A 24,482-nucleotide genomic window follows, 5' to 3' on the forward strand; every position below is an offset into this window, starting at 1 on the left:
TGAATTATAAATATTAGCCAGGACACCAGTGACCGCACCCCATTCTTTGAAACAGCAGAGAGTAGGTATAAATGGGGAGAGAACAGAGCTAGCGTTTCAAGTCTGGGTTACTCATCGTGTACGGCCTGTTTGGATCCAACACATTAAATTTTTATTCTCCCATTTTGTCTCAGTTGAAGAAATTTTAGACGTTCTCTTGAAACTTTCTAATTATTAGAAGTTCTGGTGCATGCTCATTTTAAAACATGCACACCCATGTCTGTCATTTTTATTTCCCCTTCCTCCTTGACCAAACAATGAGGCAGGGTAAGAGCTCTGCAGGAACCATTCCTTTGTATGGTGTCTGCAATTCAATCTATTGGGGGGGCGGGGGAATTGTATCACTTCATTTCTGGAAATGTTTCTGTTACAGAACAGTATTGTTTATATTCTGGGATCAGTTCATATCAGTGTCACGCAAACGGTGTCCTTCATATGATAGAGGAGCAAGCATTGGGCTGTTTCTGTAGGGATCTTGTACATTTAGCAGGGTCCACAAACGTGGATTCAGGAAATGTTCGACTTTAAAGACATTACGGCATATGGAAAAGATTATTTTGCATCTCAGAATGTCATTTTACAATCTTTACGAACAGGTTTTCTCAGCTGTTCATGCTTCTGACATCCCAGCATTACAGATGCTGGCCTTTAACCAATTTGATTCATTCCACGTAACATCAAGAAATGACTGAAGGCACTCGATGCAGCAAAAGCTATGGACACAACACCATCCCAGTTGTAATACTGAAGTCCTGTGCTCCAGAGCTAGCAGCTTGCCTAGTCAAACTGTTCCAGTACACCTGGAACATTGGCATCTATGCAACAATGTGGAAAATTGCCCAGGTGTCAGATCCACCAGAAGTTGAACAAATGCAATCTACCCAATTACTTCCCATCAGTCTACACTCAACCATCATCAAAGTGCCATCGGCAATGCTATAACAAAGAACAAAGAAATGTACAGCACAGGAACAGGCCCTTCGGCCCTCCAAGCCCGTGCCGACCATGCTGCCCGACTAAACTACAATCTTCTACACTTCCTGGGTCCGTATCCTTCTATTCCCATCCTATTCATATATTTGTCAAGATGCCCCTTAAATGTCCCTATCGTCCCTGCTTCCACCACCTCCTCCGGTAGCGAGTTCCAGGCACCCACTACCCTCTGCGTAAAAAACTTGCCTCGTACATCTACTCTAAACCTTGCCCCTCTCACCTTAAACCTATGCCCCCTAGTAATTGACCCCTCTACCCTGGGGAAAAGCCTCTGACTATCCACTCTGTCTATGCCCCTCATAATTTTGTATACCTCTATCAGGTCTCCCCTCAACCTCCTTCGTTCCAGTGAGAACAAACCGAGTTTATTCAACCGCTCCTCATAGCTAATGCCCTCCATACCAGGCAACATTCTGGTAAATCTCTTCTGCACCCTCTCTAAAGCCTCCACATCCTTCTGGTAGTGTGGCGACCAGAATTGAACACTATACTCCAAGTGTGGCCTAACTAAGGTTCTATACAGCTGCAACATGACTTGCCAATTCTTATACTCAATGCCCCGGCCAATGAAGGCAAGCATGCCGTATGCCTTCTTGACTACCTTCTCCACCTGTGTTGCCCCTTTCAATGACCTGTGGACCTGTACTCCTAGATCTCTTTGACTTTCAATACTCTTGAGGGTTCTACCATTCACTGTATATTCCCTACCTGCATTAGACCTTCCAAAATGCATTACCTCACATTTGTCCGGATTAAACTCCATCTGCCATCTCTCCGCCCAAGTCTCCAGACAATCTAAATCCTGCTGTATCCTCCGACAGTCCTCATCGCTATCCGCAATTCCACCAACCTTTGTGTCGTCTGCAAACTTACTAATCAGACCAGTTACCCAGTTACATTTTCCTCCAAATCATTTATATATACTACAAAGAGCAAAGGTCCCAGTATAAAGTGGCACTTACACTGCAATAACCTCACTGAGGGTCATTTTGGGCTCTACTAGGGCCATTCAGCTCCTGACTTTATTACAACATGGGCGAAAGAGGTGAGTTGAAAGTTGACATGCACATATGCTGCAGTTAACAGTGTGCCATCAAGGAGCCCGAGCAAAATTGAAGTTGATGGGAATGGGGGAAAACTCTCCACTGGTTGGAGTCACACCTCGCAAAAAGGAAAATGGTGCGGTTGATGGAGACCAATCGTCTCAGTCCCAGGACATCACTGCTGGAGTTCCTAGGGTTAGTGTCCTGAACCCAACTATTTTCAGCAACCTTCCCTCTATCACAAGATCACAATTGAGGATGTTCTCTGATAATTGGAGTCTGCATGTGGGTTTCCTCCGGGTGCTCCGGTTTCCTCCCACAAGTCTCGAAAGATGTGCTTGTTAGGTGAATTGGACATTCTGAATTCTCTCTGTGTTCCTGAATAGATGCCGCAGTGTGGCGACTAGGGGGTTTTCACAGTAACTTCATTGCAGTGTTAATGTAAGCCTACTTGTGACAATAAAGATTATTATTATTGCGTACGGTTCAGTGTCATTCGCAACTCCTCAGATACGGAAGCAGTCCATGCCCACTTGCAGTAGGACTTGGATAATGTTCAGGTGTGGATTGATGAGTGCCAGTGACACTTGCACCACCCACGTATTAGGCGTCAAACAATCGCCAACAAGTAGAATCTAATCACTTCCACTTGAAATTTAACAGAATTATCCACTGTAACCCCACTATCACCATCTTGGGGGTTACCATTGTCCCACTATCACCGTTTTGGGGGTTACCATTGACGATAAGTTGAACTGGGCAGGGGCGGAACGGTGGCGCAGTGGTTAAAACTGCTGCCTCACAGCGCCAAGGACCCGGATTCAATGCTGGCCCCGGGTGACTGTCCATGTGGAGTTTGCACTTTCTCTCAGTATCTGCGTGGAACTCACTCCCCAAACCCAAAGATGTGCAAGGTAGGAAGATTGGTCACGCTAAATTGCCCCTTAATTGGAAAAAAGAATTGGGTACTCTTAAATTTATAAAGGAAAAAAAAAAAGTTTACCTGGTCCAGTCATAAAAATATTATTTCTGTGGCGAGAATCTCACCTGACTTGCTAATGCCTGTCTGTCATCATCAAGGCACAAGTCAGGAGTGTGATGGAATACTACTGTAGCCTGGATGAGTGCAGTTGTAACAGTGCACAAGAAACTTGACATCATCCAGGATAAAGCAACTAACTTGCAACACCCCATCAACCACATTATTTGAACCTTTATCAACCTTTGAATAGACCGCAACCAGAGTATTGTGTTTACATCTGGACACCACACTTTAGGAAGGATGTGAAGGTGCTTGAGGGGCTGCAGAGGAGATTTACCAGAAGGGTTCGAGGGCTGAGGAAATTTAGATACATTTTGGGTTGGAGAAGCTCTTAGAAGGTTGAGGGGGAATCTGATGGAAGTGTATGTACAACATTATGACTGGTTTAGATAGATAGCTGTTCCAATGAGCTGGTAATACAAGGACTAGGTGGAAGGGCCCTCTCTATTGATTCCTTTAGTTCACGTTTCTTTTATTTTGTCTATACTGTTTTTGGTCCGTGGATCGTTAATGGAGACATATCTTTAAGTTGAGCAGAAACAGTAAGGAACTGTCAAAATAGTACACTATTATAAAGTTTTGTATTTTGGGGAGAAGAACCCAGACTTTATGGCACCCATGAGATTGGAGGGGTTTGTTCATTTGTTGGCCGGTGGCCAATGGATTGGACAGGGACAGTATTCTGCCCGTCAACAGAGAGTTATTGGTTCCAGTATAGTGGACTTTTTCAGAGAGATCCATGAGAAAAACCACCGGTCTCTCTCTCTCACTCTCTCTCTCCTCTCGCTCTCTCTCTCTCGCGCTCTCTTTTCTCTCGCTCTCTTTTCTCTCGCTCTCTTTTCTCTTGCTCTCTTTTCTCTTGCTCTCTCTCTTCTTATCTCTCGCTTCCTCTCTCCCCTTCGAGGATGGTTGAAGTGGAGATGATCCATGATTTCAAGAGGAAAATGGGTGGGCAGTTGTGCAAAATAAACTTGCAGTGTTATAGGGATGAAGTGGTGAACTGACTGGATTGTTCTACAGCGAGCAATAATGGACTTGGTAGCCAAATGGCCTTATTTTGTGCTGTTAAACTATCCCTCCTCACCCGACTTGACCTGCTTGCATTCTTTAACACAGTTGATAGCACCCATCCTCCTCCAGTGACTCTCCAACAATGTCCAGTTGGATGGGACTGAACTCGCCTGTTTCCATTCTTAATCATAAGCAGCGAATTGCCTGCAACAGTTTCTCTCCCTGCTCAAGTACAGTTGCTATTGCTGTCCTCCAAAAATCTATCCTTGGCCCACCTCTAATTTTCACCTGCATGCTGCCCCACCCTAACGACATCTGAAAGCCCAGTTTGTTTTCATATTTATGCCGATAGCACCAGCTCTACCTCATCACCTCTCTTGACCCCTCCACCATCTCTGAATTGTCAGACTGCTCACTTGTACTGGATGTACTTTCCTGTACTGGATCTGGACGAACATTGTCTTTGGTCCTCAGCCCAAACTCCATTCCCTAGCCATCAACTCCACCCCATTCCTTGGTGACTGTCTGAGGCTCAACCAGATGGTACGCAGCCTTGGTATCATATCTGACTCCAGGATAAGCTTCTGAAAGCCCATTTGAGCTGCCTCTAAACCCCACCTAATTGTACCTCTGTGCCTCAGCTCATCTGCTGAAACATCAATGCCTTGATTTTAACATTCGCATCTTGTTTTCAAATCTATTCATGGTGTCACCCCTCCCTATATTTGTAATCTCCACAGCCCTCCAGTCCTTCAACTTCCCGAGATATCTCCACTCCTCTAATTCTGGCCTTTTCAATATCCATGATTTAAATTGCTCCATTATGGGTGGCCATTCTTTTCACTGCCAAGGCCCTAAGGTCTGAAATTCCCCCTTCTAAACCATTGCACTTCTCTAACTGTCTTTCCTCCTCTTGAGACACACTTTAAAATCTATCTCCTTGACCAGTCTTAATAGGTTGTTTGGTGTCACAATTTGCTTTCTGACTACCTGTGAAATGATTTGCAAGGTGTTATTACATTAAAGCTGGCTATATGAATGCAAGGTCTTGTTACAACATGTTGTGAGACCTCGATACAGCGGGGAGCACCAATTTAGATCTGGCTATGAAGAAAGGTGTGTATTCAGATAGAATTGCTCTATTCTCCTTTGGTCCTACACTGGTAATTTCTCAATTTCGTAGGGCAATATTTTGCAAGGAAATGAACAGAGTAGAAATTCTTGCATGGTGGGGTTTGTTTTTCACTTCCTCAGCTTATCTTCTTTGTCATAAGTTACCATGTTGTCTCCCTCTTTCCTTGGTGATATTTGGTTATTGAATTGGGCTCCCAGGATTACAGTTTTATGAATAAATGGAGTTGCCATGTTGGGATTTCTGTTGGCTTATATCTTTGGAATATATTATTGAGGAAATGTACCAAACATTGTGTACATGTTATTTAGCATCATCAACTAATAGATTAGTACAACTGGATTCCCAAGGACACTCCAGGTGAGCAGGTATAAATGGGTAAGGTAGCCAGTACATTGTGTCTGTGTTAAGAATACCATTGTGACATGTGCGTGCATGCGTATTATATATAAACCTTATGGCTATTGATGAAAACCTCCAAACTGGATAGTTTTACTTTGGTATATATTTTTCTTCATTATTTTTCTTAGCTTGCACATGAGGAGAATGACCAGATTTTTTAAAAATATGTACATTATGACATCTCAACGTGACTGATCTTCCTTTTTGTTTGCTTATTTTGGGAAGGGGGAAGAGTGGGAGTGCCGTTTTGTGTTTTGCCCTTGGTTCCTCATCTACCATGGACAAATGCAGCCAGTCGGATGGTTGCCATCATCAGTACTTGCTAATGTGTCTTTCTGAAGTGGCACCTTAAGCTGTATGCTGAATAAAACATTAACTTCCTCACCCAGCCCTTGTCCTGACTCAATTCGAGCTTCACAGTTTTATTGACAGAAAATGGTTGGCAACCCACTTTTATCGCAAGGCGAAAGATTGACTATTATTGTGTCCAGATTAGATGAGAGAGTAATGTTACCCCTGCTTGATTGAATTGTAATTGGTCAAAGTTATGTACAGGTGCATTTCGTAATATTTTCAGTAAATTAAATTTTTTTTTCCCGTTGCCTTTTATTGACGTACGTTTAAATGCCCATTAGGGCTTCCTTTTTTCCTGTGGAAATTGCAGCATGTTAATTTTCACACAAATTACAGCAATAGCAGGTATCTCTATTTGATATATTGTAACAGGAGCAATCAAAGATAATTGAGTGCCTTTCAGATGGAAACTGGTGCATTCACTTCAATTCAAAGCGAGTCCATTTATCGCCTAATCGGTCTTTAAACAGTAAATTTCTGGAACAAAAATTCTTGTCATAATTTTGCTTAAGTGTATTTGGAAATCACAGTCCTTTGAGCAAGGATAATTGAAATCAAATCCCTTTCAATGGAGATGACATTTCTACATTTTCCCAGTTGAAATTAATTTCAAAAATTGAGCATGAATATCGTCAAATGGCAGGCAATTATAGCTTTCAATGGGAAGAAATTATGCGCACAAAAAGTGGAGACATCAAATACTGCATCAGCTAAATGTCTTTGTTTCCAACTGTGTTTGCCTTGTAAAGATTTACATATTTTCTGCAGATATTGACTCATCACGCAACCCTGAGATGCAGATAGCCTCCCTTCTTTATTTGAGACCATTAACAGTAACTAAAATAAGAACATTTTTAGCTTCATGAGAACTGATTATTTTTTTCTTTTAAACTGCAGCTGTAAGAAGTGGTTAGCTTTATTCAGGGTATTCACCCAAACTGGGATTTGAGGACATGGTGAAAATGACTGTATCTATTGTAAATACATAGGTCTTGAAAGTAATTTTGATGTAATCATACTGTCTTTTAGAACTAGATCACCAATTGTTTCAATAACCAAAAAAAAAAAAATGGTGTTACTGAAATATATTTCATATGTGCAATTGACTGGCCAGGGGAGGGCAACAGGTCATTTCCTTTATTAAGGTCTTGCGCAAATGTTATGAAGAGGAGAGTCTCTTAAGAAACAATTTCACAGCTGGTTTGCTCCTTACTCACTCAAGCCTAAAAATGTGCTGAATTCCTGGTGAAAAGAGAAATAGATGTCACTCCCAAACAAAGACAGGTGCTAACTGCAGGAGATGGAGAGAGGTGAAAATGGTATCCAGCTTTAATAGCAAAAGCAAATGTTAGCTAATGGCCCGTTCTCAGGAACTCGTTAAGTCATCTCTAAGCAACCAAAAGATAATTGACACCGTTTATTTCTGCTGGTATGTTTTCCTCAAAGTGGTTTGCTTTATTTGATTGAATTTAGTTCCTCTTCAGGGTAAAAGGTTGGTCCTCCAATTTTTCTTTTTTCAAAAAAAAAAACAGTTAAACAGAGAAAAATGAATCATAGGATCCCATCTATAATTGTCCGAACTGACTAAATGATATATATAGATCCAGACAAGTTAATTAATTAGCCATGGAAAATATACAACAGACTTGAGTAGAGTCGCTCATGGGAAAGAAATACAAATGTGAGAATTGTTTGTGCTACTGTATAAATGTTTTAATTGGCCTGATCTGCTTGCTTTTTTACAAATTAATTTGCCACCAACTGGTGAAATAGAACTGGGTGCTTTCATCTATTCTCGTGGAAGTATTTGTTTGGGGGTGGGAGTTGAGCTAGAAATGCTTCATAGGAGCCGAGAATGGCACAGCAAAGTTGCTGGCATCGTCATGATAGTCCAGTCTATGGGTTTGCTTTTAGATCGTGACTGCAGATTTCAGCAGCAAAAGATTTGACACCATTCAGGTTTAGAAAGGCATGGCAACATGTACAAATTGCAAATGGCTTTCTTGACAGGGAAAGGCATGCGTTGAGTTTTCAGTATTGCTAACCCTGCAAACAGAACAAATTAAAAAAAAATTTTTTTTAAATGCTTCTTAACCTAGACATTATTTTACATTATAGGACACTGGATAGGTGTTGGCTAATTTATTTCTTATTAGGGGCATTGAAAGTAGCTGCCATTTCTGCTATAGCTGTCAATATAGATTGTCAATGGCTGCTACAGCTGGCTGGCAAGAGTAGTTGTATATCCATTACCAGCTACAAAGCACTTTGCATTTCTGAATTGACAAGCAGTCATATTGACCTAGCGCTTATTATGGGTCAACAGCTGCGTTAACCAACGGAAGGACTGAGGGGCAATTAAAATGAATTGGCAAAAATATATCTTCCTAATTTACTCAAATTTGTTATTTATGCTAACATTGTATGGCTTCTATGGTGACACTAAACAGAATGGACCCAATAATGGCAATTAACATAAAAATATAATGGCTAATCAAATTGACAGCAACTGTTTCTCATCATCTCGACACACAATGCATTATCAAAACAAACTATTATGAAGGAGGCAATTTCACTGTTCTATTCAACCAGCTGCATGTGTGCAGTCAGGGAGATGTGTACCGTCAATTACTGCTGAATCTAAAACTAAACAAATAACTGAATCACTATCCTTGGGTTTTTAGATGAATAAGTAATCACATTTTTGACAAATAGTACAGATTATCATATTTGTCAGATGATGTGAAAAGAGCAGTTTGCTGAGAACACATTCCTTTTAGTCGCAGAACCCAATCTAAACCTAGTTGTGTGGTTAAATATTAGTTAAAAAGTATGATGGCAATGCTAATGGAAGCATAGGAAAGTAAATTGGAAGTGGATATTTCATACCATCCAGTTATAAGTAATGCGCAGTTATATTGTAAAAGGGTTTTTTAAAAGGTGTACTTGGAATTCAGAATTACAATGGTCCTATTAATGTATCATTTTCTCTCTCTTTTCCCCCTTCCCCCTCCAGTATCCTGATAAGGCCTTATACACCCAGCTATGTTATTACCGCTACATATTTGACTGGGATTATGCATTGGAAAAGGTTCTTTCTGAACAGGATAAAGGTAAGAGCAGCATAAAAATTCCTAATGGGTTCAATGTCCATTGTTTAATGATGATATTCATGGAAAGAAAATGTACAGATACTGGGCTTGGCAATAGGCTTTATTCATGAAAAGAATTGGTTGAACATGAGCTTGTGAGTGCTATGGTCTGACACAAGAAATTTGTTCAGTTTTGATGTGACATTCCCAATCTACTTGTGCAGCTTTTACCTTCCCTATCTTATTGTGTCTTGACATTTTCTTTAATTGATACCAGGAGCTTCATTCGGTATGTGTGCGCCAGCACACCACTAGGACATATCTATTACATACTATTCTGGAATAAAGAATAGAAACGCTGGAAGTATGCAGAAAATTAGCCAGCATTTTATTGAGAAAGGCAGACTAACATTTTGGGTGGGGTTTATCCCAATTGGTTTTGACACAGGAATGTACTATCTAAAATGTTTCTAGCTCAAGTCACTTCTGCAAACATTATTTATTTATTTCAAGAAGAAAAGATGCACTGTTGTGGTAATGTCACTGGAACACCTAAGAAGTAGACTTTTCCACCCCTTAGCCTGTTATGGTTGATCTTTACCCCAGCACTTAGCTGTCTTTTGTCCATATCCCTTGATACATTACTTATCAAAAATCTATCTATGCAAGTTTCAATTGAAACTGAATTCATAATGCTTTTGGGACAAGGCCCAGATTTCCACTGATCTTTGTGCTGAAGCAGTGCCGCCAAATTTCAGTTGTAAATGTCCTAACTCTAATTTTAAGATGGTGCACTTTTGTCCTGGATTCCTCCACAAGAGAAAATAGTTTTGCCGTATCTACCTACCTGCTTTGTTTGACCCTTGTTCCGCACTGTAATCACTATTTGTTGATGTACCATTTGTCAATGTACTCTGTCGATTATTCTTTTGTCTACAATGTACGTACTGTGTATGTTCCCTTGGCCGCAGAAAAATACTTCTCACTGTACTTCAGCACGTGTGACAATAAATCAAATCAATCAATCAATCAATCAAGATTTGAATTAATTAAAAAACTTCTATTAGATTACCCTTCAACCTTTAAAACTCAAGGGAATGCAAATCAAGTTTATACAACTTGTCTACATAACCTGACCCTGTAAGCTATATGCAAAGTTTTGAATTTAATTTCTGTACTCCGTGTTTCAGAACAGATCAACTGATGTGCAACATATTTAAAATGCCAAAGGAAGTTTAGTAATTGTTGAATATATTGCTTACTTCTGCCCTGGAGTACAAGTCCACTTTGGTTATACAGTATTCACTTAAGTTTCTACAGTTGTGCCTTTTTCGACTATTCCTTCTAGTTTCAGCTACTAAAGACTTCAGTTAAAGCACTTATCCTAACATTTGTTTAAAGCTGTTGCATTTAAGTTAAAAGAAAACTTTCCATCAAGATCATAATTTAAGAGTATTAGGTGAACCTGAAGTTGATCATTCAGTGCTGAGACAATAGACTGGCCATGTTTGGATGTTCCATTTACAGGTTATTGAAATTGTTTTTCTTGAAAGTACTCGTTTTCCTTATTGACCAATATCATATATTAATTGTATACTTGTTGTAGTTTAATAAGTAACAATAAATTTAATTGTAGACAAGGATACCAAATTTGATAAGCTGAGGTTAACCTGATTTCTTTTGGGTTACAGTAATTGCAACTTCAAAAAACAAAAACTCATAAAATAATTACATTAGTATAATAACTGTAGTAATTGCAAGTCAAGATGAAAGATAGTCTTGCATTCATAATGATCTAGTGACTTTTTTCAGTTATACTCATTATCACTTTAGTATAAAAGGTTACTTGATCTTAATTGAGACTGCACTAGACAAGTTAATGTAACAAATGAATGTTTAATGGGAAGGTATGCAATTTTAACCCTTGCCTTACTGAATAAACAGGAACTTGTATAATTAGCATGATTTTGCTGTAACTGGAAGCACAGGGATAAAATAGTTGCAAAAATGTTGCTTAAATGTTCAAAAGTCCCATGGCCATTGGGTCACGGGAATAACTAGAAAATATTGGAGAATGTTATACCCGAATGGGACTCACATGGCTATCTGCGTCACAATTTTGAGGAAGGGTCCCCGTTTTGTGCACTGGAAGAGGAAATTCTTCAGACCTGAAATGTTGGTCTTTGAGGTGCCGATCAAACTATTCGTTCTGCTCTTTTAATTTCACAAAACTAGCATTTGGCTGCTTCTTTTTTGAATCTATCTTGAGTGTAAGTTTACAGAGCACTATGCCCCTGAAAACCTTTATAAAATTGCTTTGTTTTTACCCCTAAGATGGAACTCCATTTTCTACACCATTCCTACTTACTGGATAAATGTCCTTGGCAAATTCAATCACTTACCCATGCACAGTGGGAAGCTTTTCCATATTGGGCAGATCATTGTCCGATAAGTCTTGAAATTTGTTTAGTTAGATAATTTATGTTTTTAAATTTCTAATTATTCAGAATTTATCAGCATCTTATTGTAAAATAAACAACACATTAGATGAACTGTCATAAGTATAGTTGGGAATACAGGACTTAAAGAACTTCTTCTGGTGCTTCTGAACATCCTCTCCTGCACATTGGCAGCAGAAGACTGGGATCCAGGTGTTGGCCAGTTTGCGTGTGTCCTAGCGGTTCTGCTCATGTTGCTCGATGGCCGATGTCCCATTATGGCCACTATTTGGAGGTATGCCCTGACAACCCTGGAAATTCTAGTGCATCACCGCAACTGTAAAAACTGGAGCAGACCCACTTCTGTAACCACACTGCCAAGACAATTACTCTTAAAGTTTTCCTGCAGGATCCGTCAAAGTGATTTCAAGGAACCTGTTTTTTTCTCTTTCTTCTTTGACTTGCACTCGTTTTCTTATTTTGAATTGATTGCATCTTTTAATTTATTTTTTTTGCCTCTTTACAACTTCAGTGTGATTCCCTCCCCTATCGTGAAAGCTCACTTTCCAGAAACAGGTGACAATGCCCTGTATTGACACATGGGAATTCCACTGAGAATTCCGCTTTCTTTTCAGTGAAGGGGATGGGTTGTAGGGAAGATAACCAGATGAAGAATCAACACACATATGAGCCACATGTATGAAATGTTCAATGAGCCACATGTATGAAATGTCCTATAGTTTCCTCAATTTGTCAGAGGAGCTTTATTCTCTGTCATACCTTTTAAACAGGTTGGTACCTGCGGAACTTTGCCATGTTTTGCTTTTTGTTCCTGAACTCTCCTGTCAGACAGTGCACTGCCATAATGGTGAAAGTAAAACTGCCTTGAGTTTCGAACCCACCATTTCCTTTTGGGCTGCAATAGGTGACATATGCCTGGTCAGCTAATGCGTAATGCACCGCTGCAGAAAGCAGGTGAATGAGCCATTGACTGCTATGCTGGCAAGTTTCTCTGATGCTAGGGAGCATCGGCAGGAGAAGGCGCTTCCCTTTTTCCAGAGTGGTAGGTTTTCCAAAAACACATGGACCAATTCATGCACTTATCTGGTTGTCTAAGCTCCCTTCTCTAATATGTTTAGAAACTGGATAGGAACATCTTAAGTGTTACCCCCATCTCTCTCCCGAGGAAGCTTCATAAGGACGAGGTACTGGCTACAGAAAAAGAGAAGACCGATAATAATACAAAAGCTAATTTTCATAGCACGAGGCAGAAAAACAGTTGTGGCAGGACTGACGAGTATACATTTTTGACCAGTTGAATCAAATTTACTACTCTGGATTTACTGGGAATTGAAGTATGTTTAACCAGCCAACCACACTGATTTCATTGCAAGCCTCATTTAATGCCTGTTGCTGATTAAGGAAAGCGGGTTTTGAATGCTTGCTGGTGACAGCACTTTATTCAATTCCACCAATCGGTTTATGGATGCTTTGCAGCAGCATGTCTCTGGCCAAATCTGCTTCACAATTCTTAAATACTATTCAACATAGGCTAGTAATGGGTTCAGGAGAAATAAGGGGCAGGATGCACCCAGCAGCTCCTCGAGCCTCTTTGCGGCATTCAGTAAAATTGTGAGTGATCCACCTCCGCTCCGCTTTCCCACCATATCCCCATAGTCCTCGGCTCCCTTAACCTTTGTTCCTCAACAAAATCTGGAAACATCTACCTTAAGTTAAGCAAAGAAAAACAGAGAATGCTGGAAAAACTCAACAGGTCTGGCAGCATCTGTCGGGAGAGAGAAAACAAAGTTAAACGTTTCGAGTCCACTTGACTCTTCATCTGAACCTTAACTTCTGATTAACCTTCATCGAGGTTAAGTTGTTGTTGTAGTCGGGGCTTGCTTTAATCTACTTATATATAAATATATATAGTCAAAGAAATTCACTCATTGAAGATTACAGAAACTTAAACAATGGGGCAGGCTTCCATCTCGCTTTTGCTAAAGAAGGACAAGGACCCAGTGGAGTGTGGGACGCACAGGCCCATATCTCTGCTGAATGTAGATGCCAAGATACTGGCCAAGGTGTTGGCGCTAAGGTTGGAAGGGTGCCTCCCAAAGGTGATTGGGGAGAACCAGGCGGAGTTTGTAAAGGGAAGACCGTTGTCCTCGAATGTGAGGAGGTTGTTGAATGTGGTTATTTCTCCGGCAGAGGAGAGGGAGACTGAGGTGGTAGTGGCGCTGAATGCAGAGAAGACGTTCGATGAGTGGAGTTATTTGATGGCGGTATTAGAGAAATTTGTGATTGGGCTAAAATTTGTTGCGTGAGTGCAGCTGCTATATAAGGAGCCGATGGTGAGCGTGCACGCCAATAGTTTGAACTCCGGGTATTTTGCAATACATCGGGGTACAAGGCAGGGATGCCACATGTCCCCCACCTTCTGTTTGCATTGGCTATAGAGCCCTTGGCTATTGCGCTGCGGAGCTCGGGGTTGTGGAAGGGGATAGTGAGGAGGGGATGGGACATAGCGTGTCCTTATATGCAGATATTTTTTGCTGCATATTTCAGAGTCGAGCTCTTCGGTGAGGGGTATAATGGAATTGCTCCAGAGATTTGGGATGTTTTCAGGGTATAAATTGAATTTCGGAAAAGCGAGTATTTTGTGGTCTCTCCTCTGGGAATGGGGGCGAGGATGTTACCATTTTGCCTGGCGGCATCTCATTTTAGGTATTTGGGAGTGCAGGTGGCCCGGGTTTGTGCAGGGCTTTGGAAGTTTAACTTCGCTAGCTTGGTGGGGAGGGTGAAGGCTGATTTGTTGAAGTGGGATAATCTTCCTCTGTCGTTAGCAGGCCGGGTGCAGGCAGTAAAGGTGAATTGGGGGGGGGGGGGCATCCGTCCCCCGCCCCGTGCTTATTCCTGTAGTTCCCCTGAGTTCCCTCCTCTCTTCCTTTCTCTCTCTCTCTCTCTCGCTCAACCTTGGATATTGCCTCGGAGAAGGCTGTCCAAAACTCTGCATGTTTGGGTCAGATCCAAAACTTGTGGGTGTGATTAGCCGGGCCTCTGGCACCGTTCACATTTATCCTCCACCTCCGGGAGGAACCTGTTCCTTTGGGTTCTAGTCAGGTGCGCTCTGTGCATCATCTCGAACTGCATGAGGCTGAGCCTTGCGCAGGTGGAGGTGGAGTTAGCCCTGCTCAGTGCTTCGCTCCAAACTCCCCATCCCACTTCTGTCCCCAGTTCATCTCCTCATCTCCATCTGGCTTCGCCCTGACCAGTAGCTCTCCGTTGATTTTCCCGCAGTTTCCCCCTTCCTTACTGTCCGTGTTTCTCAGGTCCTCTAGTAATGTGATCTCCGGGCCCCTGGGGTATCCTACTGTCTCCTTGCGGAGAAAGTGCTTTGTATGGGTCTAAGTTCCAGTCCTGTCGGTAGTTCCAGCTCCTCCCACCAGTTCGCCCAGTATTGCTAGTCTGTTCCCAAGTAAAAATCCCTGACTATCAGCGTCCTGCCCGTCCTGTCTCCATTTTTTAAAGCTGGTGTCTAGCATGGCTGGTGGGAAGTTGTGGTTTCCGCAGATGGGGGCCATGTGGGAAATCTCGGTCAGACTTCACCTGATTCCACGTCCTCCGTGTGGCCACCACCACTGGGCAGGACGTGTGTTTCGTCGGGGGGAATGGGAGTGCTGCCGTGGCGGCAGCTGTAGCTGCCCAGTGGTAATATTGTAAGTTTGATAGTGCCAGGCCGCTCCTATCTTTTCTCCTTTGCAGTAAAAATATGGGACTCTCGGCACACAAACACATTTTGTCTATGTTTTGGAAAAGGCCTTGGGGATGAAGATTGGTATCGATCTGAAGAGGAACCTTGGCAGTATATTCATTTTGATCGTCTGCACCCTCCTTGCCAGGGAGAGTGGGAGCGTGTCCCATCTCTGTAGGTCCTTTTTGACTTCCTCCGCCAGGCTGGTCAGATTCCAGTTATGGATCGGTGTCCAGTCCCGAGATATTTAGATCCCCAGGTAGCGGAATTGTTTAGGGCCAGTTTGAATGGGAGTCCCTCCAGTTCTGCCCCTCCCCCGTTTGGGTTCACCAGGAATGCATCGCTCTTGTCTAGGTTATGTTTATAACCCGAGAAGGTTCCGTACTCTTTCAGGTGCTGCATGATTGTTGTCAGGCCTTTCTGCAGTTCCGAGACATAAAGGAGCAGATCATCCGCACAGAGTGAGACTCTGTGCTCTCTGCCTCCTCTTTGGATGCCCCTCCAGCTTTTCGCGTCTCTCAGAGCAATCGCCAGGGGTTCAAGTGCTAGGGCAAACAGGAGCGGGGACAGTGGGCATCCGTGCCTCTGTGAAGCTGGAAGTATTCAAAGCTGGTGGTGTTGGTTCGAACGCCCGCCTTGGGGGTGTTGTACAGGAGTTTCACCCAGGAGGTGAATCCTGCTCCTTGCCCAAACCGCTCCAGTACCTCGGAGGTATTTCCACTCGATTCTGTCGAAGACCTTTTCTGCATCCAGGGAGACGATCACTTCTGGTGTTCTCTCCTGCCAAGACCTTCGCGAATATTTTCATGTCCACATTCAGCAGTGAAATGGGCTTGTAAGAGCAGTATCCCTTCGGGTCTTTACTTTTTTGGGTATCAGCGATATTGTGGCTTGTATTAGCGTAGAAGGCAGGGTGCCCCTTCACAGCGAGTCTGCGAACGTGTACTTTAAATGAGGGGCCAGGGCCGGCGCAAATTTTTTATAGAAGTCCGCCAGGAACCCAGGGGCGACACGTGGCAGAGTGGTTAGCACTGCAGTCTACGGCGCTGAGGACCTGGGTTCGAATCTCGGCCCTGGGTCACTGTCCGTGTGGAGTTTTCACATTCTTCTTGTGTCTGCGTGGGTTTCACCACCACAAACCCAAAGATGTGCAGGTTAGGTGGATTGGCCACGCTAAATTGTCCCTTAATTCAAAAAAAATTAATTGGATACTCAAAAAAAAAAAAAAAAAAAAAAAAAAAAATTTTTAATCCGTCGCCGTTGTAGGCAGATTCTGCCCAAGCCCAAACAGCTCCAGTACCTCGGAGGTATTTCCATTCGATTCTGTCGAAGACCTTTTCTGCATCCAGGGAGACTATCACCTCCAGTCCCGGTGCCTTCCCCACCTGCGTGGAGCTGATGCTCTCCGTGATTTCTCCCAGGTCTATTGGTGCTTCCATCCCCCGCCTGTCCTCCCCCACAACTGGCATGGCCAGTCTGTCGAGGAACTGTTTCATCCCCGCCGGGGGGGGGCTCGGAGGTGTATAGCCCTTGGTAGAAGGTCTCAAATGCCCAATTGACCTCTTTTGTTCCGTTACCAGTCTGCCTCTGCCATTCTTTACATGCGCTATTTCCCTCATGGCTGCCTGCTTTCTCAGCTATGAGCCAGTAGGTGGCCAGCTTTTCTCCGTGTTTGTGAAAGGTCCCCTGTCTCTGATGGAGTTGGTACACTGCTTTCCTGAGTGACTGCAGGTTAAAGTCCATTTCTAGTTTTTTCCTTTCCGCCAGCAGCTCTACAGTCGGGACCTCGGAGTATTTTCTGTCGACCTCCAGAACGGAGTCAATCAGCTGTTGCCTGGCCACCCTCTCTTCCCTGACTCTGCGTGCCTTGTAGGCTATAATTTCCCCTTTGATCACAGCCTTTAGTGCCTCCCAGAACATGGAAGGTGAGACTTCCCCATTCCTGTTGTTACTCACATAGTCACCTATGACGTGAGATATTTTCTGGCAGAAGGCCTTGTCGGCCAGGAGGTCCGTCTCCAACCTCACATCCGCGTAGTGTTAGCGTGGTCGGAGATAACTATCGCGGAGTATTCCGCTCTTACTATTCCTGGAAGCACCGATTTCCCCACTGCAAAGATGTTCATCCTGGTGTATACCTTGTGGACCGAAGAGAAGAACAAGAATTCCCTCTCGCCAGGGTGCAGGAACCTCCATGGGTCCACAGCCCCCATCTGTTCCATGAATGTTCCCAGTTCCTTAGACATGCCTGTCTTTTTCCCCGTTCTGGGATTTGATTGTTGGTCAACGGGTCCTGTACGCAGTTAAAGTCGCCCCCCATAATCAGTCGGTGTGTGTCCATGTTGGGGATTTCTGCCATGGTCTTTTTATGAAGTCCGTGTCGTCCAAGTTGGGCACCTACACATTTACCAGTACCACCGGTGCCCCATGTAGGACACCGCTGGCCATGATGTACCATCCCCCTGGGTCTGCATTTGTCCTGGTCTCCGTAAACCTCGTCCTCTTACTAATCAGTATAGCTACTCTCCTAACCCTCGTCCCATAACATGAATGGTACGTCTGTCCCACCCAGCCCTTTCTTACCAGCAGTCTGTCAGTGGGCAAAGACTCTGGGTCTTTTAACCGGACCGTTCAATCCCCTTACATTCCAGATAACTAGCCTGGTGGGGGGTTTCTGATCCTCTGTTCCTGCGGGATCAACCATACTTACCTGGTGGATGCGGGCCTGCTCTCCAGGGTTTCCATTTGTTAGGGGACCGTCCAAAATGGCTGTGGTCACCGTTCTCACCATGAGTCAGGTCCCTATGCTCCAGGGTTTCCCTTTGTCAGTGGGCACCCAACATGGCCGCCAACTGTGTGTACGCCATGTGGGTGTGCCCTTGCACTCTGGGGTCTCCCTTTGTTTAGGGAGCCTCCAAAGTATCTGATTACGGTGCCATCTTGTTTCCTCGGCCGGCTCCCTGCCTGCCCAAGCTAATGCAGTTGCCAACTCTTTATCCCCGTTTTGTCCCTTGTCTGTTCCGTACCCCCGGCCTACGTCTACACCTCCCTGTCCCCACCCTTTTTTTCTACTCCCTGCTGCTGTTGTGTGTTTCCCCCCCCCCCCCGGCCAGGCGGTCCCTCTCCGCTGAGGTGCGCCGCGGCCCCCCCTTGCTGCCTGCCTTCCCATGCTAGTATGGTGGTTCTCCTCCCAGGGCTGATCTAGCCAGTTCTCTGACTGCCTGTATTCACCTCTCTGCCCCCTCACCTGCTTTCCCTGACCTCGCTCTCTCCTGTACCCGGTCTTTCTGTTCAGAACGAGGCAGTCCAGTCCAGCACAAACACATAGTCCAGACCACAGTCTCTGATTCCGTCTTTATTCTGCGAACCTCCCCGACACCTCTTCATCGCTGCTGTGCTTATTCTCTGTCCAGGTCGTTAGCCCGCACAAAGTTGTTTGCCTCCAGGGCAGCATATAGCACAGTGGCTAGCACTGCTGCCAGGGGCGTTGAGGACCCGGGTTCGAATCCCAGCCCTGGGTCACTGTCAGTGTGGAGTTTGCTCATTCTCCCCATGTCTGCGTGGGTTTCACCCCCACAACCCAAAGATGTGCAGGGTAGGTGGATTGGCCACGCTAAATTGCCCCTTAGAACAAAGAACAAGAACAAAGAAATGTACAGCACAGGAACAGGCCCTTCGGCCCTCCAAGCCCGTGCCGACTATGCTGCCCGACTAAACTACAATCTTCTACACTTCCTGGGTCCGTATTCCTCTATTCCCATCCTATTCATGTATTTGTCAAGATGCCCCTTAAATGTCACTATCGTCCCTGCTTCCACCACCTCCTCCGGTAGCGAGTTCCAGGCACCCACTACCCTCTGTGTAAAAAAAACTTGCCTCGCACATCTACTTTAAACCTTGCCACTCTCACCTTAAACCTATGGCCCCTAGTAATTGACCCCTCTACACTTGGGAAAAGCCTCTGACTTCCACTCTGTCTATGCCCCTCATAATTTTGTAGACCTCTATCAGGTTGCCCCTCAACTTCCATCGTTCCAGTGAGAACAAACTGAGTTTATTCAATTGCTCCTCATAGCTAATGCCCTCCAACCCAGGCAACATCCTGGTAAATCTCTTCTGCACCCTCTCTAAAGCCTCCACATCCTTCTGGTAGTGTGGCGACCAGAATTGAACACTATACTCCAAGTGTGGCCTAACTAAGGTTCTATACAACTGCAACATGACTTACCAATTCTTATACTCAATGCCCCGGCCAATGAAGACCAGCATGCCGTATGCCTCCTTGACTACCTTCTCCACCTGTGTTGCCCCTTTCAGTGACCTGTGGACCTGTACACCTAGATCTCTCTGACTGTCAATACTCTTGAGGGTTCTACCATTCACTGTATATTCCCTACCTGCATTAGACCTTCCAAAATGCATTACCTCTCATTTGTCTGGATTAAACACCATCTGCCATCTCTCCGCCCAAGTCTCCAAACAATCTAAATCCTGCTGTATCCTCTGACAGTCCTCATCGCTATCCGCAATTCCACCAACCTTTGTGTCGTCTGCAAACTTACTAATCAGACCAGTTACATTTTCCTCCAAATCATTTATATATACGACAAACAGCAAAGGTCCCAGCACTGATCCCTGCGGAACACCACTGGTCACAGCCTCCCAATTAGAAAAGCATCCTTCCATTGCTACTCTCTGCCTTCTATGACCTAGCCAGTTCTGTATCCACCTTGCCAGCTCACCCCTGATCCCGTGTGACTTCACCTTTTGTACTAGTCTACCATGAGGGGCCTTGTCAAAGGCCTTACTGAAGTCCATATAGACAACATCCACTGCCCTACCTGCATCAATCATCTTTGTGACCTCCTCAAAAAACTCTATCAAGTTAGTGAGACACGACCTCCCCTTCACAAAACCATGCTGCCTCTCACTAATACGTCCATTTGCTTCCAAATGGGAGTAGATCCTGTCTCTAAGAATTCTCTCCAGTAATTTCCCTACCACTGATGTAAGGCTCACCGGCCTGTAGTTCCCTGGATTATTCTTGCTACCCTTCTTAAACAGAGGAACAACATTGGCTATTCTCCAGTCCTCCGGGACATCACCTGAAGACAGTGAGGATCCAAAGATTTCTGTCAAGGCCTCAGCAATTTCCTCTCTAGCCTCCTTCAGTAGTCTGGGGTAGATCCCATCAGGCCCTGGGGACTTATCTACCGTAATATTTTTCAAAACGCCCAGCACCTCGTCTTTTTGGATCTCAATGTGACCCAGGCTTTCTACACACCCTTCTCCAGACTCAACATCTATCAATTCCTTCTCTTTGGTGAATACTGATGCAAAGTATTCATTTAGTACCTCGCCCATTTCCTCTGGCTCCACACATAGATTCCCTTGCCTATCCTTCAGTGGGCCAACCCTTTCCCTGGCTACCCTCTTGCTTTTTATGTACGTGTAAAAAGCCTTGGGAATATCCTTAACCCTATTTGCCAATGACCTTTCGTGACCCCTTCTAGCCCTCCTGGCTCCTTGCTTAAGTTCCTTCCTACTTTCCTTATATTCCACACAGGCTTCGTCTGTTCCCAGCCTTCTAGCACTGACAAATGCCTCCTTTTTCTTTTTGACGAGGCCGACAATATCTCTCGTTTTCCAAGCTTCTGAAAATTGCCGTATTTATCCTTCTTCCTCACAGGAACATGCCGGTCCTGAATTCCTTTCAACTGACACTTGAAAGCCTCCCACATGTCCGATGTTGATTTATCCTCAAACATCCGCCCCCAATTTAGGTTCTTCAGTTCCCGCCTAATATTGTTATAATTAGCCTTCCCCCAATTTAGCACATTCACCCTAGGACCACTCTTATCCTTGTCCACCAGCACTTTAAAACTTACTGAATTGTGGTCACTGTTCCCGAAATGCTCCCCTACTGAAACTTCTACCACCTGGCCGGGCTCATTCCCCAATACCAGGTTCAGTACCACCCCTTTCCTAGTTGGACTGTCCACATATTGTTTTAAGAAGCCCTCCTGGATGCTCCTTCCAAACTCTGCCCCGTCTAAGCCCCTGGCACTAAGTGAGTCCCAGTCAATATTGGGGAAGTTGAAGTCTCCCATCACCACAATTCTGCTGTTTTTACTCTTTTCCACAACCAGTCTACCTATCTGCTCCTCTATCTCCCGCTGGCTGTTGGGAGGCCTGTAGTAAATCCCCAACATTGTGACTGCACCCTTCTTTTCCTGATCTCTACCCATATAGCCTCACTGCCCTCTGAGGTGTCCTCTCGTAGTACAGCTGTGATATCCTCCCTAACCAGTAGCGCACTCCGCCACCCCTTTTACATCCCCCTCTATCCTGCCTGAAACATCTCAATCCTGGAACGTTTAGCTGCCAATCCTGCCCTTCCCTCAACCAGGTCTCTGTAATGGCAACAACATCATAGTTCCAAGTACTAATCCAAATTCTAAGTTCATCTGCCTTACCCGTAATATTTCTTGCATTAAAACATATGCACTTCAGGCCACCAGACCCGCTGTGTTCAGCAACTTCACCCTGTCTGCGCTGCCTCAGAGCCATACTGTCCCTATTCACTCGTTCTCTCTCAATGCTCTCACCTTCTGACCTATTGCTCCCGTGCCCACCCCCCTTCCATACTAGTTTAAACCCTCCCTTGTGACACTAGCAAACCTCGCGGCCAGGATATTTATGCCTCTCCAGTTTAGATGCAACCCGTCCTTGTATAGGTCACACCTGCCCCGGAAGAGCTCCCAATGGTCCAGATAATGGAAACCCTCCCTCCTACACCAGCTGTTTAGCCACGTGTTTAGCTGCTCTGTCTTCCTATTTCTAGCCTCACTGGCATGTGGCACAGGGAGTAATCCCGAGATTACAACCCTAGAGGTCCTGTCTTTTAACTTTCTGCCTAGATCCCTGAACTCCTGCTGCAGGACCTCATGCCCCTTCCTGCCTATGTCACTAGTACCAATATGTACAACAACCTCTGCCTGTTTGCCCTCCCCCTTCAGGATGCCCTCTACCAGTTTGGAGACATCCTGGACCCTGGCACCAGGGAGGCAGCATACCATCCTGGAGTCTCTTTCACATCACAGAAGCGCCTATCTGTGCCCCTGACTATAGAGTCCCCTATGACTATTGCTCTTCTGCGCTTTGACCCTCCCTTCTGAACATCAGAGCCAGCCGTGATGCCACTGCTCTGGCTGCTGCTGTTTTCCCCTGATAGGCTATCCCCCCCGACAGTATCCAAAGGGGTATACCTGTTCAAGAGGGGGACAACCACAGGGGATTCCTGGACTGACTGCCTGCCCTTTCTGGTGGTCACCCATTTCTCTGCCTGCACCTTGGGTGTGACCATATTTATATAACTTAATTGGCAACAAAATTAATTGGGTACTCTAAATTTATTTTTATTACAAAAAAAATTGTTTGCCTCGGTCGGGGTGTTGAAATAATGTTCTTTAACATAGAACATTACAGCGCAGTACAGGCCCTTCGGCCCTCTATGTTGCGCCGACCTGTGAAACCAATCTAAAGCCCATCTACACTATTCCCTTATCGTCCATATGTCTATCCAATGACCATTTGAATGCCCTTAGTATTGGCGAGTCCGCTACTGTTGCAGGCAGGGCATTCCACGCCCGTACTACTCTCTGAGTAAAGAACCTACCTCTGACATCTGTCTAATATCTAACTCCCCTCAATTTAAAGCTATGTCCCCTCGTGCTAGACATCACCATCCGAGGAAAAAGACTCTCACTGTCCACCCTATCCAATCCTCTGATCATCTTGTATGCCTCAATTAAGTCACCTCTTAACCTTCTTCTCTCTAACGAAAACAGCCTCAAGTCCCTCAGTCTTTCCTCACAAGATCTTCCCTCCATACCAGGCAACATTCTGGTAAATCTCCTCTGCACCCTTTCCAATGCTTCCACATCCTTCCTATAATGCGGCGACCAGAATTGCACGCAATACTCCAAATGCGGCCGCACCAGAGTTTTGTACAGCTGCAACATGACCTCATGTCTCCGAAACTCAATCCCTCTACCAATAAAAGCTAACACACCGTACGCCTTCTTAACAACCCTCTCAACCTGGGTGGCAACTTTCAGGGATCTATGTACATGGACACCGAGATCTCTCTGCTCATCTACACTGCCAAGAATCTTACCATTAGCCCAGTACTCTGTCTTCCTGTTATTCCTTCCAAAATGAATCACCTCACACTTTTCTGCATTAAACTCCATTTGCCACCTCTCAGCCCAATGCTGCAGCTTATCGATGTCCCTCTGTAACTTGTAACATCCTTCCGCACTGTCCACAACTCCACCGACTTTTGTGTCATCTGCAAATTTACTCACCCATCCTTCTATGCCCTCCTCCAGGTCATTTATAAAAATGACAAACAGCAGTGGCCCCAAAACAGATCCTTGTGGTACACCACTAGTAACTGGACTCCAGTCTGAACATTTCCCATCAACCACCACCCTTTGTCTTCTTCCAGCTAGCCAATTTCTGATCCAAACTGCTATATCACCCTGAATCCCATGCCTCTGTATTTTCTGCAGTAGCCTACCGTGGGGAACCTTATCAAACGCTTTACTGAAATCCATATATACCACATCAACTGTTTTACCCTCATCCACCTGTTTGGTCACCTTCTCAAAGAACTCAATAAGGTTTCTGAGGCACGACCTACCCTTCACAAAACCGTGTTGACTATCTCTAATCAAATTATTCCTTTCCAGATGATTATACATCCTATCTCTTATAAACCTTTCCAAGATTTTGCCCACAACAGAAGTAAGGCTCACAGGTCTATAGTTACCGGGGTTGTCTCTACTCCCCTTCTTGAACAAGGGGACAACATTTGCTATCCTCCAGTCTTCTGGCACTATTCCTGTAGACAAAAATGACTTCAAGATAAAAGCCAAAGGCTCAGCAATCTCCTCCTTAGCTTCCCAGAGAATCCTAGGATAAATCCCATCCGGCCCAGGGGACTTATCTATTTTCATACTTTCCAGAATTGTTAACACCTCCTCCTTATAAACCTCAAGCCCTGCTAGTCTAGTAGCCTGAATCTCAGTATTCTCCTCGACAACATTGTCTTTTTCCTGTGTGAATACTGACGAAAAATATTCATTTGGCATCCCTCCTATCTCCTCGGACTCCAA

At 44.5% G+C, this 24,482-nt stretch overlaps 1 protein-coding gene across 1 annotated transcript in view; it reads left to right on the plus strand.

Annotated features, from left to right (window-relative positions):
- pola1 (polymerase (DNA directed), alpha 1) overlaps positions 1–24,482 on the plus strand; it is a 436,651-nt gene that overhangs the window by 337,434 nt on the left and 74,735 nt on the right. The window contains exon 36 of the mRNA XM_072513953.1: positions 9,033–9,129. Coding sequence (XP_072370054.1) covers positions 9,033–9,129 — 97 coding nt within the window. The remainder of the gene's footprint in view (positions 1–9,032; positions 9,130–24,482) is intronic.

The sequence above is a fragment of the Scyliorhinus torazame genome, chromosome 8 (assembly GCF_047496885.1).
Source record: "Scyliorhinus torazame isolate Kashiwa2021f chromosome 8, sScyTor2.1, whole genome shotgun sequence".
Classification (NCBI taxonomy): domain Eukaryota; kingdom Metazoa; phylum Chordata; class Chondrichthyes; order Carcharhiniformes; family Scyliorhinidae; genus Scyliorhinus; species Scyliorhinus torazame.